We start from the raw sequence: 16,134 nt of genomic DNA on the forward strand, positions 1-16,134 counted from the left end.
TGGATGTTGAGCCGCATAGTGCCAAGAGGTGGCCAAATTTCTGCAGAGTCAATGGCTACAGACCTTCAAACTTCATGTGGTCTTCAGATTAGCTCAAGAACAGTGCTTCACCACAGAGCTTCATGGAATGGTTTTCCATGGCCGAGCAGCTGCATCCAAGCCATACATCACCAAGTGCAATGCAAAGCGTGGGATGCAGTGGTGTAAAGCACGCCGCCACTGGACTCTAGAGCAGTGGAGACGCCTTCTCTGGAGTGACCAATCACACTTCTCCATCTTGCAATCTGATGGACCAGTCTGGGTTTGGTGGTTTCCCAGGAGAACCATACTTGTCGGACTGCATTGTGCCAAGTGTAAAGTTGGTGGAGGGGGGATTATGGTGTGGGGTTGTTTTTAGGAGCTGGACTTGGCGCCTTAGTTCCAGTGAAAGGAACTCTGAATGCTTCAGCATACCAAGACATTTTGGACAATTCCATGCTCCCAATTTTGTGGGAACAGTTTGGAGCTGGCCCCTTCCTCTTCCAACATGACTGTGCACCAGTGTACAAAGCAGGGTCCATAAAGACATGGATGACAGAGTCTGGTGTGGATGAACTTGACTGGCCTGCACAGAGTCCTGACCTCAACCTGATAGAACACCTTTGGGATGAATTAGAGCGCAGACTGAGAGCCAGGCCTTCTGTCCAACATCAGTGTGTGACCTCACAAATGAGCTTCTGGAAGAAAGGTCAAAAATTCCTATAAACACACTCCTAAACCTTGTGGACGGCTTTCCCAGAAGAGTTGAAGCTATTATAGCTGCAAAGGGTGGACCAACGTCATATTGAACCCTATGGATGTTACTTACATTCATATGCGAGTCAAGGCAGGTAAGCGAATACTTTTGGCATAATAGTGTATATTGAACATGCTCAGAGTCGTTTTATGTTTTTACTAGTATTGGTAGGCTGTATATATCCATACATGGCCAATTGAGGAATCACAATTCAATATATTTTTCCTAAACTCATTCTGAACTTCACACATAGTTCTTGATGGCGTAGCTGCTTCTTGTGGGGGTTTTGGCCAGTGTGTACCCACTCGAGGGGAACCTGGCTCTCTGTGGTGGACAGCTTGTACACAGTATGACTCCGCCACAGAAAAGCAGCCCAGATGTCACAAAGCCGATGTATATGGCCGCTCCGAGCTCTCTCTTCAGCACCTCGGGGACTCGAGGGTTGTGGAAATCGCTGATGATGGTGTTGGCCGTCCAGGAAACAGCCACTATGGTTGTGAGGGCCGAAAGGCAGAAGATGGCCCCGGAGCTCAACACCACCCGGGCCTTAATCCACGGGTGGCTCAGGCAGTTGGTGCATCGAGCCCCCAGGAGGAAGATGAGGAACCCCAGACATCCCAGGCACAGGCTGATGCAAATAAGGCCTCGGGCTGCCTGGAGGTCCGGTGACAGGTCCAGCAGGGCATCATAGAGCTTACACTGCATCTGGCCCGTGTACTCGCTGACACAGGTCATCCACAAACCCTCCCAGAACACCTGCATGACCACCAGGTGAGTGCCGATGAATGCTGTCACCTTCCACATGGGCAGAGCACAGATCAGGATGGTCCCAGCCACCCCCACCAGGGACAGGCTGATGCCCAGCTCCTGCAGAGCCATGGACGGACTGGGCAGACTCTAACGCCCTGGAAAACATGGAGGGGGGACAAGAGCAGACATTTTAATGTATTTAGCCACGTCCTGACACTTTATTGGTGGTGATTATTTACCAGGGCTCATATGCTGCTTTTTATTTCAATTCCAGTGACAATGAGGGATTGTGTAGGTTAAAAAATATAAAAGAAATGGTAGGAAAAAAGATACAAAAACACAAACAGAAAGATCAATAGTGGCTGGTAGGTGGATAGACAGACTGAGCTACGAAGATGCATGATAAGAGTAACCACAAAGGTGTTTTAGTAAAGCAGAAACTGTTTCCCATAAATGACATCACTAGAAAAACATTGTGGGATTTTCTAGTCATGGAGGAAGAGGCCCACTAGATGGCAGTATGTCACTAGAGATAATAACACTGATTAGGTGTGTTTTGTCGTCTCCTATTTATAAATAGCTTTGTTTTTATAAGAATCAGATCTGGTTTTTTTGACTTGTCACTGTGAATCAGTATCAACTTTCTAAAATATAAACATTTAGATGATGTTTGAGAAAGAAGTATTTTCCCATTTTATTTGTTCTAAGTGTTTTAAAGATTATATATCTTTCAGGTTAAAACATATGTTATACATAAATACTCTACCAGAGTATTTGGTGCCTTAATTACGATATTTTTACATAGTGTAATAAATTTGTACAAGTAATATAAGTAGTTCTTCATTTTTGTGTGGTAATATTCTGATGACTTCCCACAGGAAATCTGAATTTTAAAGTTTAGAGTATTTCAGGAATAAAAGTTGGGAATAAAAACAGAATTTATAGACTGTTCACATTAAACTAACATTAACACCTAGGACAGTGGTCTGCAATTGGCGGCCCGCGGGCCAAAACTGGCCCGTCGGGAATGATATCTGGCCCGCCAGATGATTTTGAAAATTTGATTTATTTTTTCAATGTTTGAGATTATTAAAAATGAAGAATCGATCGCACCCATATACCGTGTTCCCACCCGCTGGCTCAGGAGCTAAAAACCAGTTTGCGTTTCCACTGGCACGGAGCCAAGCCAGTCCATCACCGCAACACGAAACTCTCATGATCGGCTGCTGCCGGGCATTTCCGCGTTCGCGCTACTGGTCAGACACGGTTGTACCAGCCAGATTTCACTGAGCAACAGTGTGTGCAAAACATGTGTTTGTCACGGGAGTCATTTTTAATACATCTGCGATCAGAATTGAGACGTGTGTCCCAAGTAGCAGCGATCAGCTATAGAAGCTCTGCTGCTCGGGGACCCCCCAACCCCCGTTGGCCCTCTGTTTGATTGTTTACACAAATTTTGGCCTGAAGCCACATCTAATTGCCGACCCCTGACCTCGGAGGTCTTGTCTTACAACATATGTCACTTTACCATTACATATAATTGATTTCAGGATTATATTGATGCTAACATCTAGGTTTCTTTCTTTGTGACTGTGGGTTAAAATGCAAAAGCAGGAAACCAAGTGGAGAAATGGAGCCAAAATGTGTTTTGTCAGACTGAAGTAATTTGAACCTACATTCTTTCTGATCCACAGCCTGATAGCAGAAGAAAACACAACAAACCTATCACTCTACTAGGGCTGTGAACAGACTATAAGTCAATTTAAAGGCCATTGTTCAAAACCAAATCAAAGCCAAATTAATTTATTTTAAGATTCTTTAGGGAAAATGACCAATCACAATAGTCTTAACTCTCTATGCCCACTTAGATAACCACTTTAAGTTGTTCATTATATTTACTTCCACTACAGCAGAGTATTCAAATAGCAAACACTGACAACACAAAGTGAAACGTCAACAGACATTTTAGCCAGCAGGGATTCTAAGTCCCTGAGTCACCCTTGTTGTTTTCCTGCATAGTGATCTCTGGTAAGTACCTGACAAACAGGTTCTCTCAGTGTTTGGTTTAAATAACCGCAGGTGCATTTTGAAAAAGTATATAAACAAGTATCTTCAGCAGAGAGAAACACATGATAGGTATGCTCATTTATTGTGAAAAAAAATGAAATCACAACTATAAAATGACAAAAAGATAGACTAAAACAGCCACTCTACCACAAATATAAGAGCTTCTATAATTTAAACTATCCCCATATACATGTTCATGAACAAGAGTAAAGCGATCTCAGACACAGAGCTTCATTCAGAGTACAAATCTTAAGGTACAAAGTGCAGATTTCCTTCATTGTAGGTTTACTGTGTGCAAGTCCTTTTCCTTGATGCTACACAGCAGCTCAATAAATGCTGAAAGATAGACAGTCATCAGCCAGAGGCAAATTAGTCCCTTTGGAAAACTCAAATATAGGTTTTTGTTGGTGTGGAAGATCGGAATGAGTCCACTCTGCTGTTCTCTACAGGTTTGTTGATGAGATATTTCACAGAAGGGGCATTATCTTCTTTCGGTGGGCAGCTGGCGCACATAAGACCCCCTCCCAAGAGCAGCAGTCCCCCGGCCCCCCAGCCGATGTAAAGAGAAGCCCCCAGCTCTCTTTTCTGGGCGTCTATTAACACGGGGTTGTAGAAGTTCCTTATGATGATGCTGGCAGTCCAGGAAACAGGGATGAGGCAGAGAAATCCACTGATGATCAATATCACCCCTGCTGCAATGGAGGCCCTCGCCTTGGCCCTCTCCTCTGGAATGAAGTTGGTGCACTTTCCCCCTGCGAAGGCGATGAGGAGCCCTGCGATGCCTGTGATAATGGAAACCACCACCAGAGCACGAGCCCCCTGGAGGTCAGTGGTCAAAGCCAACATGGAGTCGTACACCTTACACTGCATCTGGCCCGTACTCTGAACCACGCAGCTCATCCAGATGCCCTCCCACACGGTCTGCGATGTCACTATGTTGTTTCCGATGAAGGCCGTGACCCGCCATGTGGGTGTAGCGCAGACAATGAGCACCCCAATCCAGCCAAAAAGGGCCAGGGTGCAGCCGGCCATCTGCATTCCCATGGAAGCCATCGTCTTCTCTCTCCGAGAGTCTCTGAGAGAATATTAAGAGCTATTCAGGTGTGTATGTGCAGCTGAATCATGAGTAAAATGGGAGGTGTGCAAGCCAAGCTATTGAGGACACATTAGAAGCCCTGAATACCTGCCGTGCAGGATTCTTTTGTGTGTAAGGACTCTAAAAAGGTGGGGGTTTCAATTGTTCTTTTGGCTGGAGATGAGGCCTGTGAAACCTGAGGTGTTGCTGTGAACAAGGAAAAAACGTGACAGAAAATGTGCCAACTACTAAATGTTAGCAGCTGATATGCAGTTTCAACGAAGTACAGGGTTTTTGACAGTAAGCACATACAGTATCATCAATATAAGACTGAAAAAAACCAAGCCTCAGATCTGCAGTGAGTTAATCTGTCTGCCTTGCAATTCACTGCAGTCTCAAGACAAACAGTGATTTGCTTCTGAATATAGACATTCATGCTCACCAATGAATGTGATGGGAAGTTCATTTGAAATAAATCACTGCTTTATGCAACTAAAGCCTACTCTAAACCTCACAGCAGAAGCAGATTGAAGACTGCATTGTATCATTTGAAGAAAATTGCCAGAGTGTGAACAATGGTCTCTCAACTTGTAATATTCTGATCTCTGGTTCACTTCAGAGAATTTATCTCTACTTCAACTGCTTCAAAACAAAGGGGGCACATGTGTTGACCAAGACCAGAAGGAGAGAACACGTGACACTGATTTTAAAATCTCTGCACTGGCTGCCTGTTTGATTTAGAACAGATTTTAAAATCTTTTATTGCTTTATAAAGCCTCTAATTACCATCTTCTAGCTTTTAATCCAAGCAAACTCAAGACCTACCTGTTTAGTTTGGCATTTATTTTATTATATTTTTACTTATTTAGTTGCTTATTTATTTATTTAGTCATTTGTTTATTATCATTGCTATTTTAATTGATTTAATTGATTTATTTTTTCTATATTTATTTATACACTTGATCATATTTTACCTTTATTTTATTACTCATGTTTTTCATTATTGTCTTACTGTGCATTTCAGAATTTTGCCTTTTCATTCTTTTTCCCTGTAAAGTAACCCTTTTTCTACATTTATTTGCATGAAAAGTGCTATAAAAATAGAGTCTGATTGACAGATTGAAAAATATTCAAAATACTACCTTTGCAACTAAAAACAGAGTCATAACTCAGTAAAACCGTTCTCTGCAAATGTTTCTAATGCTTCAGTGTGAACTTTTGTCTCCAAGAGTTGTGGATTTTTTTGGTCTTCAGTCAGAATTCTTTTACTTTTTCTGTGTTTTTGAACAGAACACATAAATATGTCTTTGGGTGCTTGGAACTACATCTGTTTATATGCATCTTAAATATTTAAACGTCATTTTACACAGGCTCAAAGTAGAAAAACATCCATACATCCATCCATTTTCTTCCGCTTATCCGGGGCCGGGTCACGCAGGCAGCAGGCGAAGCAGGTTGTTCCAGACGTCCCTCCCCCCAGCAACGGTTTCCAGCTCTTCCTGGGGGATCCCGAGGCGTTTCCAGGCCAGACGAGATATATAATCCCTCCAGCGAGTTCTGGATCTACCCCGGGGTCTCCTCCCAGACAGACGTGCTCGGAAAACCTCCAAAGGAAGTCTTCCTGGAGGCATCCAAAGCAGATGGCCAAACCATCTCAACTGGCTCCTTTCGATGCGAAGGAGCAGCGGCTCTACTCCGAGCTCCCTCCGGATGTCTGAGCTCCTCACCCTATCTCTAAGTCTGAGTCCTGCCACCCTACGGAGGAAGCTCATTTCAGGAGCTTGTATCCGCGATCTTGTTCTTTCGGTCACTACCCAAAGCTCATGACCATAGGTGAGGGTTGGAATGTTGATGGACTGGTAAATCGAGAGCTTCGCTTTATGGCTCAGCTCCCTCTTCAAAACGACGGTTCGGTACAACGCCCGCATTACTGCTGATGCCGCACCAATCCGCCTGTCCATCTCTCGCTCCATTTTCCCAACACTCGTGAACAAGATCCCGAGATACTTGAACTCCTTCGCTTGGGGAAGAAACTCCCCCCCAACCCAGAGGGAGCAATCCACGGTTTCCGGCAGAGAACCATGGCCTCGGACTTGGAGGTGCTGATCCACATCCCTGCCGCTTCACACTCGGCTGAAAACCGCTCCAGTGTGTGCTGTAGGTCACGGTCTGAGGATGCCAGCAAAACCACATCATCCGCAAAAAGTAGAGATGCGATCCTGAGGCCCCCAAACCAAAAACCCTCCCCGCCACGACTGAGGCTTGAAATCCTGTCCATGAAAACCACAAACAGGATTGGAGACAAGGGGCAGCCCTGGCGAAGTCCAACACCCACTGGAAATGTGTCTGACTGAGTGCCAGTGCGGGTCAACAGTTCTCCACCCCGACTGTACACAGCCTGAGCAACCAGGCTCGAAAAAGCCTCCTTTTTCAGCCTGACGGCCTCCCTCACCGTTGGTGTCCACCAGCGGGTCTTTGGATTGCCACCGCGACAGGCACCAGTGACCTTCAGACCACAGCTCCTAGCAGCCGCTTCTGCAATGGAGGCTTTGAACATGGACCACTCAGAATCCATGCCCCCAACCTCCCCCGGGATGCAGGAGAAACTCTTCCGGAGGTGAGAGTTAAAAACCCTACAGACAGGGTCCTCCGCCAGACGTTCCCAGTTCACCCACACTACACGTTTGGGTTTACAAGGTCTGTCCGGCAGTCTTCCCCGCCATCGGATCCAACTCACCACCAGGTGGTGATCAGATGACAGCTCTACACCTCTCTTCACCCAAGTGTCCAAAACATACGGCCGCAGGTCTGACGATACGACTATGAAGTTGAGCATCGACCTTTGGCCTAAGGTGCTCTGGTACCAAGTACACTTATGAGCAACCTTATGCTCAAACATGGTGTTTGTTATGGACAGTCTATGACTAGCACAGAAGTCCAATAACAAAACACTGCTCGGGTTCGGATCGGGCAGGCCGTTCCTCCTAGTCACCCCGCTCCAGGTTTCTCCATCGCTGCCCACGTGAGCGTTGAAGTCTCCCAGGAGAACTATGGAATCCCCGGGCGGTACCCCTTCCAGGACACCACCGAGACTCCAAGAAGGCCGAATACTCTGAACTGCTGTTCGGCGCATAAGCACAGACAACAGTCAGAGTTTTCCCCTCTGCAACACAAAGTCGCAGAGAGGTGACTCTCTCGTTCTCCGAGGAGAACTCCAACAAAGCGGCGCTCAGTCGGGGGCTTGTGAGTATCCCCACATCTGCCCGGCACCTCTCACTCTTGGCAACTCCGGAGTAGGGGAGAGTCCAGCCTCTCTCCAGGACTCTGGTTCCAGAACCCTTGCTATGCGTGGAGGTGAGCCCAACTATATCTAGCCAGTATCGCTCCATCTCCCGCACCAGCTCAGGTTCCTTCCCCGCCAGTGAAGTGACGTTCCACGTCCCCAGAGCTAGTCTACGCCACCAGGGGGTGGCACGCCCAGGCGCCCGCTCCTGCCTACTGCCCGGTGGACATAGCACCCGACCCCGACTTCCTGCCATGTAGGTGGTGGGCCTACTGGGCGGAGTAGAAAAACAGTGTTTTAATTTTATAGATTAATTTATTGAACCCCACTTTCCGTTTATTGTTGGTTAGTGGAAGACTACAGCGTTATGAAAATGTTCCATTGTCTACTCTGACACCTGTGACTGCACACAATCATTAATCTATAACTGGTTTAGGCAGATTCACTCTTAAGTGGCAGAGGTCAACTCAGGAATGTGATACCAGGAAAAAATGTAGAAACAGACCAGGGTGTGTTCACAACGGGGACACACCCTGTTTGTGCTATGCTGACATCATGTTGGCAACGATTCAGAAAATGATAGACGTGCAGAGATCATTTACTAAAAGTCACAAAGTAGGAGCCATAATTACTTAATTAGGTGAACAGATGCATTGTTTATAGCTTCCCCTTTGGACAACATACAGAAGTATTCTGTGATCTGGCACTCTAATAGACAAGCAGTATCGTTTTACTATGCCACTGAAAACATCACAAGATTTTAAAAAAACAATAACAATCATGCTATGATTCACAGTGCTGTGGTTAGGATTTGGTTTGGTTTCGGCACTTACATAAACTAAGTAAGGTTTTACAAAAAAGCATAATTTGGGAAAACAGTAGGGGACTTTTATATTTGTTGTTATTAAAATGTCTCACAATATGATTTGAGAAAGACAGTGATCAAAGTTGAAAGACTCCAATGTCAACTGTGGGGAAATGGGAAATAATCCAAAATGCCTTATGTTACAATCATTTGTGGACACAATGTGGTTGATTCAGTTCGCCTAAAATATCTGTTCTGACCACTTCCTACAGTGGTGGAAAAAGTTTTCGGACACACTAAGAATTTGACATAATCTCAAATATTATCATGAAATGTTTGTGGAAAAATCTTTTTTTGTTTTTCAAAAGATGTGACTGCAATAAATAGACACAAATAAATACAAATGATTTTTTGTTGTTTATTGTTTACAAGAAAAACTAACAAAACTAAATTCTACCAAAATGACCCAACACTCAAAATCTCTTATCTATTTTGATGGAAAAAAATCAATTTAAAGTTTTTAATGGCAGTTTTAGGATTTGTTTAGCATTATGACCATGATTATACTAAAATAAATTGCAACTGAAGAGTGCATCTAAGAGCGATTCTTAAAGCAACATACATGCAAATGTATGGGGTGTCCGAAAACTTTTTCCCACCGCTGTATTTGCATAAAATTGATCTGTAACACTTGTGCCCCTATATGTTAAAGGATGCACCTGATATTTAGGCTAAGAAGGGTTAAGCAATGTGCTATATATCACCAATATGTCATGTGAGTGAAATAAAAATTATTTAATTATAGGCTTGGCAACACTGTACCTTAAATAAATGCTCTTAAGCACTTACAGAGGGCTTTTAAATACTTAGTAGTACCATTTTACAGTGTTTCCCATTCATTCCTTCACACACACATTTACACACCAATAGACTGCCATCAGGAGCAACTTTACCCAGGGACACTGAAAACCATAAATTCAGAACAGTTCATTAAATACTCAATGAGTCCAGATGCCAATGAATTTTGTTAAATACCATCTGAAATTGGGAAAATACTTCCACTAAACTATACTACACATGGTGTATTTTCTTCAGAGGCATATATGTAGAGTTTATGGTAAACAGCAAACCATACTCTAAATTGTGGTTATCGCTTTAAATCATCTCTGATCAGACAAGGGAAAACATGAAAAGACTTAAGCTGTGCAGTGAAGTGAGCGTGAGTGTATAGTTACTGTAAGGGATTCATTTCTATGATTAATGTAACATCAAATGTCACATCATGAACAGTCACTTGACTTCCACCTGTGCCTGCTAGAAGACTGTGTCACGTGAACATAATGTAAGTACGCATGTCCCAGAGGACAATTAGCTAAAATGACACATTTTTCTGAAGCTGCAGTTTGGCTATTTGTTCTCCATCATATTCTGTGTAACCCTGCTGTTGTAATGAAACAATTAAGGTTCAAGGAATCTTTATTGTCCCCATGTGGCAAATCACTATACAGCCAGCAGAGCAAGTCAACAACAGTCGCAGAGTACCAAGCACAGATAATAACAATAGAGAGCACCAACAGGGGCCTATTTCACAAAGCAGGTTTTACAAATTCTGAGTTTCTTCTACAACTCTGAGTTGATCTACTCTGAGATAGAAAACTCTGAGTTTTCGGTTTCACAACGGCTGATATGAGTTGGGTTAATCAACTCGGAGTAGTTTGACCCGGAGTTACGCGCGTGCACCGCAAGTCTGAAAAGACAGCATCAATGGAACCCCGATTCGACGAGTCACCATGGAAACGGGGAAGCGAAAGGCTGCGTTTTTGAACTGGAAGTTTTTAACGCGCTCATATGGCGAGTTTGAACACGTTTTTAGAAAGAAGTGCAACACCGCTGCAGCTGCAAAAGAGAGAGAGACGGCGTAGAGAACACTGCTGCCCATATCAATGCGTAAGTTTAAATGTAGTCCTTTGTAATCGTAATAATATTACAGGGAATAACTGTCTGAATGGCAGCCTACTAAGTTATTTCATTTAGGTGAAATCCCGACGGGGCAGCAGCTTAAGATGAAATATAAAACACTGTTCAAATAGGTCAGACCTCGGCATTATTTCATGGAGGTACTTCATGTTGATCATGTTTTACATTGTAAAGTAGCCTAAATATTAAGTGGCTGTTTGACTGTGCAGTTGTTTTATCCACACATAGCCTAAATGTCTGCATCCATATCATGTCCTGCTAAATAATTGAGCCTATTTAAACTAACATAGACTTCTGCTCAGCCAACAGAAAGAAAGCAGATGCCTATAAAACAGTGGTATAAAATGTCATGGATGCATATATATATATATATATATATATATACATACACCTTGTAATTGTAAGTAGGCAACACTCCAAAGATTTATCCAAATGGTAGTTTAAGTTTACTGAAACTTGTCACTGATCTAGGATGAAGAGGATGAAACTGTGTCTGCTGCCTTTACAGAGGGGGATCCAGAAAGGCATATAGAGGTATGTTACTGATAGTTCTCTTCTCATTCGGATTTTGGGTGGAATATAGAGTGTGACATTTAGCCTACACTGAAGTATTTCACATTCTCATCCTTTTTAACAGAACATGGCTGGACAGCAGCAGGATGGTCCCTCATCTTCCACTGCACAGACTGACACAGTGACATGGATGTTCAGGAAACACCAGAGGTTCATTCTGTGGAATTCATGTGCAACTGTATAACTGAATGTCCTCTATGTATTTCCAGTTATCAGTAAAACAGATTTACAAACTGCATTTGCTGAGAAAAATCCAAAAAACAGATTAGGAGGGCAGATCTGGAAATTGAAATACTGGAGCACAAGTTAGAGGTGGGTGATGGTCACAGGTGAATTATGTTAACTATTGGAACATTAACTGAACTATCTCTTTTATTTGTAGGAAATAAAGAAGACCAAATGAAATGTGTATCATGTCTTTATTTGCTGTGGTGGTGATGATGGTGACTTAAACTCTAAAGTGATTATTGCATACGGTGTCTCTGACTGCTCTGCTGTCCTGGATAGCTGCAGGTGGATGGGCTCATCATCTGGGTCTTCAGTTTGTAGGGCAGGGTGTTGCTCTCCTCTAATAGTGGTAATATTATGAAGAACAACACATGCCACAGTAATATCACAGGCCCTCTCAGGGGTCACCCTGAGGAGATGTAGGCTCTGGAACCGGGCTTTCAGCAGGCCTATGGTCATCTCCACCCGGGCTCTGGTCCTGCAGTGAGCCCGGTTGAAGTTCTGTTGGGGGCCTGGTTCAGGGTCAGGGTATGAGGTCATCAGCCTGGGTTGGCATGGTAACCCCTGTCACCCAGCAGAAGGCCATCAAACTCTCCTGTAATGTATAGTGGATGCATCAGAGTATATTAAAGGAGGGAGACAAGAGAATTCTATTGTGAAAATCTTTAGGCTGCTGACCACGCTGCAGTCTGTTGCTCAGGTTAGACTCTCCATAAATCCTGGAGTCATGAACAGACCCAGACCACTTGGCCTCCACATTAGAAATGATGTGTGCAGCATCACATATGATCTGGACAGTGCAGAGAATGACAGATGTTGAACTATGATGCAGTCTTCAACATTCAGAAACAGTAGTCAGTCTACCTGTAGCCTACCTGCACATTTATGCTGTGAATGGACTTCCTATTCATGATGCGAGGGAACTGTGATGGGGAAGTATGTGCATCTATGCAGCCAATCACACAGAAAACTTTTCTGACTGTCCTGCAAACAGTTGTCTAACTGTAGTGCTCTGCATCTCCGACATCATATAAAAACTTTCATTTGAAAAGAACCGCAGCGCAACACACAATATCTGCTGGATGTGAGAGCATGACTGCGGCTGGTAATGTAAATGTAAGGACGGATTAGGTTGTTTATGTAGATTATGGACTTGAAACGATTACGAAACGGTACCGCTCAAACCGATAATTGTCCGGAAATGCGAGAACATTTATGCTCGGTCTGATAACAATCTACCGACGAATATTTACTTATCTGTGCAGTAACGCTGCTCCTTATCCACTGGATCGTTAATAAAAGCTGTTCTACGCCAAAACTCGCTCGCTTACTGACTCAATGAATGAGGAAATGAAACAGCGTGTGTGGCTGAAAGTGGGCGGAGACGGAGAGAAACTCGAGGTTTTCTCAGTCAGTTAGTTGAAGTTATCCCTCTTTGTGAAACGGGCTCGAGTTACCCCGCATTCCCTGGTTAGAGTTACCTCGCTTCCTGAAACGGAAAACTCTGAGTTTCCCTCATTTCAGGGTTAACAAACTCAGAGTTTTCACTAAACCTGCTTCGTGAAATAGGCCCCAGGTTAGTTAGTCACTTGTTTAGCAGGACAGTTGCAGCAGGGACAAAGGAATGCTTAAGTGTATTTGTCCTGCATCTTGACAGGATGTACCTGCGGCCTGACGGGAGCAGCACAAACTCACCAGCCAAGGGGTGGCTCTGGTCAGTGAGGAGTGTGCGGGCCTTATTTAAGGTTCTGAGCTTATACACATCAGAGAGATTGTTGAGGTTAATACCTGCAATGTTGCTGCATACTCTCACTATACTCTGTAGTTTGTTTTTGTTTTTAAGTGAAGGTAAGCTGTACCAGCAGATAAAAGAAAAGGTTAAAACAGACTCAATAAAACAAGACATTATTATTGATGTATTTAGTTTAAGCTTTAAAGGATTTTGACAGTGTCTTTTACAATATTAAACAGCGCATGATTCACGGTGTTTTTAATACCAATGCAATGTTCAAGTAGTATCAAGTATTTGAGTCAAAAAAATCATTACATGCACTGTGATTCTTTATGAAAACAATGCCAATATTTAATATATTTAAAATCAATTTGTCTTGTCAACAGATCCCATAAATTGAACAAATTAGGCGCTAATCTTGTCCTATCTACAAGTATTATGTGACTGTATTTTAAAACCTGACACATCTAGCTTGCCCGGGTCACGTAGCTAATGTTTCTTCAAGAAGTATTTTTTAAAAAAAACAAAAAACATCAGTTGAGCCATACTATTACTGAGTGGCATATGTTTAAATCGGAAATATCAGTCGAGGTTATTCTAACATTCTCACATTCATTGTCCTACTTTAAATATTTTGCTGCCAAAAACTGTTATGTGGTGTTACTAATATACAGTATCATTTATCTATTCAAATACAATCAAAAACCTGTTTTAAACGCTGTTTATGTACAGTATATGTATAGGATCTCTTGACATTTACATACAGAAACAGTTCTATCAAAAAGCTTTGCCTGTCAACACTGTGGAACTAGTTGAACAGGTTTAAAGGCTGCACAAAGAGCTTAAACAAACAAGCGGATGTTTTTGAATGCAGCTTGTTATTTCACTGTCCTCTGCTCAGTTATACTTATGTTTTAGTTTTTATTATCACAAACTTCTTGACCTATATAACCCTTGGATTACTGGGAGAGTTATTTATTAAATCTCTTTGTGTAAAACAAATATCTTTGACCCTTGTGTTAAATGAAGTTGCTTTTGACTGTCAACTGTAAACTGAATGTGTGGATACAACAGCCTGACACCTTCTTTTGAGAGTAGCGCTTCATTTCTGGGTGATGTAAAAAGACACTTGGACAAAAGAATATAATCAAGTCCATCTTTTATTACAAATCAATAATTTCAGTTAACAAAGCAGTCATTTGATTCAGCTATTCAACAAAGATATTTATAAAGAAGTTTCTACAAATAAATTCACAATATACCAGTGGTACTGTACACATTTCCGTCCATCATAGCTCTTGTGGCCATTTACATTCTTTTAGCACAGCTTAGATTTGCCACCAGGCATTCAGATTTGGTACAAGCTGGTTATACAATTGCTCTAATTCAGACCTGAGATTATTCCTGCAGGCAAATTTCTTTCCAGATCTGTAATTCACATAGCATCTCTGTACTGTTTCTTGTTCCTTAAGTCTCTCTCACTTCCATCACAAGATTCTGAATTCTATCAGAAACTCAGAATCAATGAGGGTTGCTCAAGAAAATTCATATAATTTACTGTCTTTCTCAGGTGGATGGAGCTCTCAGACGTAGGCCCGGCTGGTAGCTGTAGATCTGGCACCGGCATACTTGACTGGATACTCTGGGCTTTCTTTGGGTGGACAGGAGCTGCAGAGGAGGGCTCCACCCAGAATGAGAAGTGCAGCTGTGCCCCAGCCGATGTAGAGAGCAGCGCCCAGCTCTCTCCTCTGGGGGTTGGTCAGGATGGGGTTGTAGAAATCCCTGATGATGGTGTTGGCAGACCAGCACACGGGGATGAGAACAAGAACACCAGCGCAGATGAAGACAATCCCAGCAGCGATGGCCACTCTGGCTTTGGCTCGTGTGTCCTCCACGAAGTTGGTGCACTTTCCTCCAGCAATGCCCAGGATGACCCCAAAGGCAGCGACGATGATGGCGATGACCACAAGAGCTCTGGCAGCCTGAAGGTCCTGAGGCAGGGCCAGCAGAGAGTCGTAGATCTTGCACTGCATCTGGCCTGTGCTCTGCATCACACAGTTCATCCACAAGCCTTCCCAGATGACCTGCGCCGTCACAATGTTGGCTCCAATGAAGGCCGTGACTTTCCACATTGGCAGGGCGCAAACAATGATGGTCCCCAAGAAGCCGATGATGGCCAGGACAAAGCCCAGCATCTGTCGTCCCAGTGACACCATGATGTAGGTAGTTGGAGTTGATCGAAGCAGAGGATTTGAAGCTTTCAGAGGCAGGTCAGCTTTGGTTGTTGTCGGATAAACACGTCAGTTATAAGGATGTCTTTCTTGAAGGAGGAGTCAGAACCTCCTTCTGTCTGACCTGAAACCAGTGCACTGGGTGATTTACCTGCCTGACCAGATTCTTGACATTATATGTATGAGGACGAGGTGCAGTTTCGATGAGATGAACGTCCATCCTCTCTATGTAAATGAAGACTGTAAAGACGACCCACATTCTTCATTCAAACAATGCTCTGCCAGTGACCAAATGTTGATTGGGTAAGCTACTGGAGAATCAGATCCAGTCATTGGTTTCAGGTTTGAAAAAAAAACACGTGGATGGGAGTTTCACCGGATGTCAAATGCAGTGTCCATTTATGGTCAGTTTCCTTGGTGGTTCTGCTTAGCTTCTCTCACTAATTTATCAAACTATTGTTGGATTTAATTTTATGTTTTTGTCAGACAGAATGAAACTATTAAACTGGTGCCAATCAATTTTTACAGTAGAGCGTATCCCAACAGAAACACTCAAGAGATTTAAGTAAACTCTTTATGATTTACAGTGAAGTAATCAACACATAATAAAATGAATTCTCATAAAGGTTTTGTTATTG

At 43.2% G+C, this 16,134-nt stretch overlaps 2 protein-coding genes across 3 annotated transcripts in view; both read right to left on the minus strand.

Moving 5' to 3' along the window:
* LOC110957920 (uncharacterized) overlaps positions 1–16,134 on the minus strand; it is a 28,261-nt gene that overhangs the window by 3,068 nt on the left and 9,059 nt on the right. The window contains exon 2 of the mRNA XM_051958264.1: positions 1,025–1,680. Coding sequence (XP_051814224.1) covers positions 1,025–1,654 — 630 coding nt within the window. The 5' untranslated portion in view covers positions 1,655–1,680. The remainder of the gene's footprint in view (positions 1–1,024; positions 1,681–16,134) is intronic.
* Positions 3,673–16,107, minus strand: cldne (claudin e). Of its 2 annotated transcripts, XM_022204217.2 has the most exons (2): positions 14,999–16,107; positions 3,673–4,648 (listed from the first exon to the last, which is right to left on the minus strand). In XM_022204217.2, the coding sequence occupies exons 1-2, from the start codon at positions 15,479–15,481 to the stop codon at positions 3,980–3,982; spliced, it is 1,152 nt and encodes a 383-aa protein (XP_022059909.2). In that variant the 5' UTR covers positions 15,482–16,107; the 3' UTR covers positions 3,673–3,979. The 2 variants fall into 2 exon arrangements, with proteins under 2 accessions (XP_022059909.2, XP_022059858.1); XM_022204166.2 differs by lacking the exon at positions 3,673–4,648 and having other exon boundaries at positions 14,408–16,073.

Source organism: Acanthochromis polyacanthus, chromosome 13 (genome assembly GCF_021347895.1).
Source record: "Acanthochromis polyacanthus isolate Apoly-LR-REF ecotype Palm Island chromosome 13, KAUST_Apoly_ChrSc, whole genome shotgun sequence".
NCBI lineage: Eukaryota > Metazoa > Chordata > Actinopteri > Pomacentridae > Acanthochromis > Acanthochromis polyacanthus.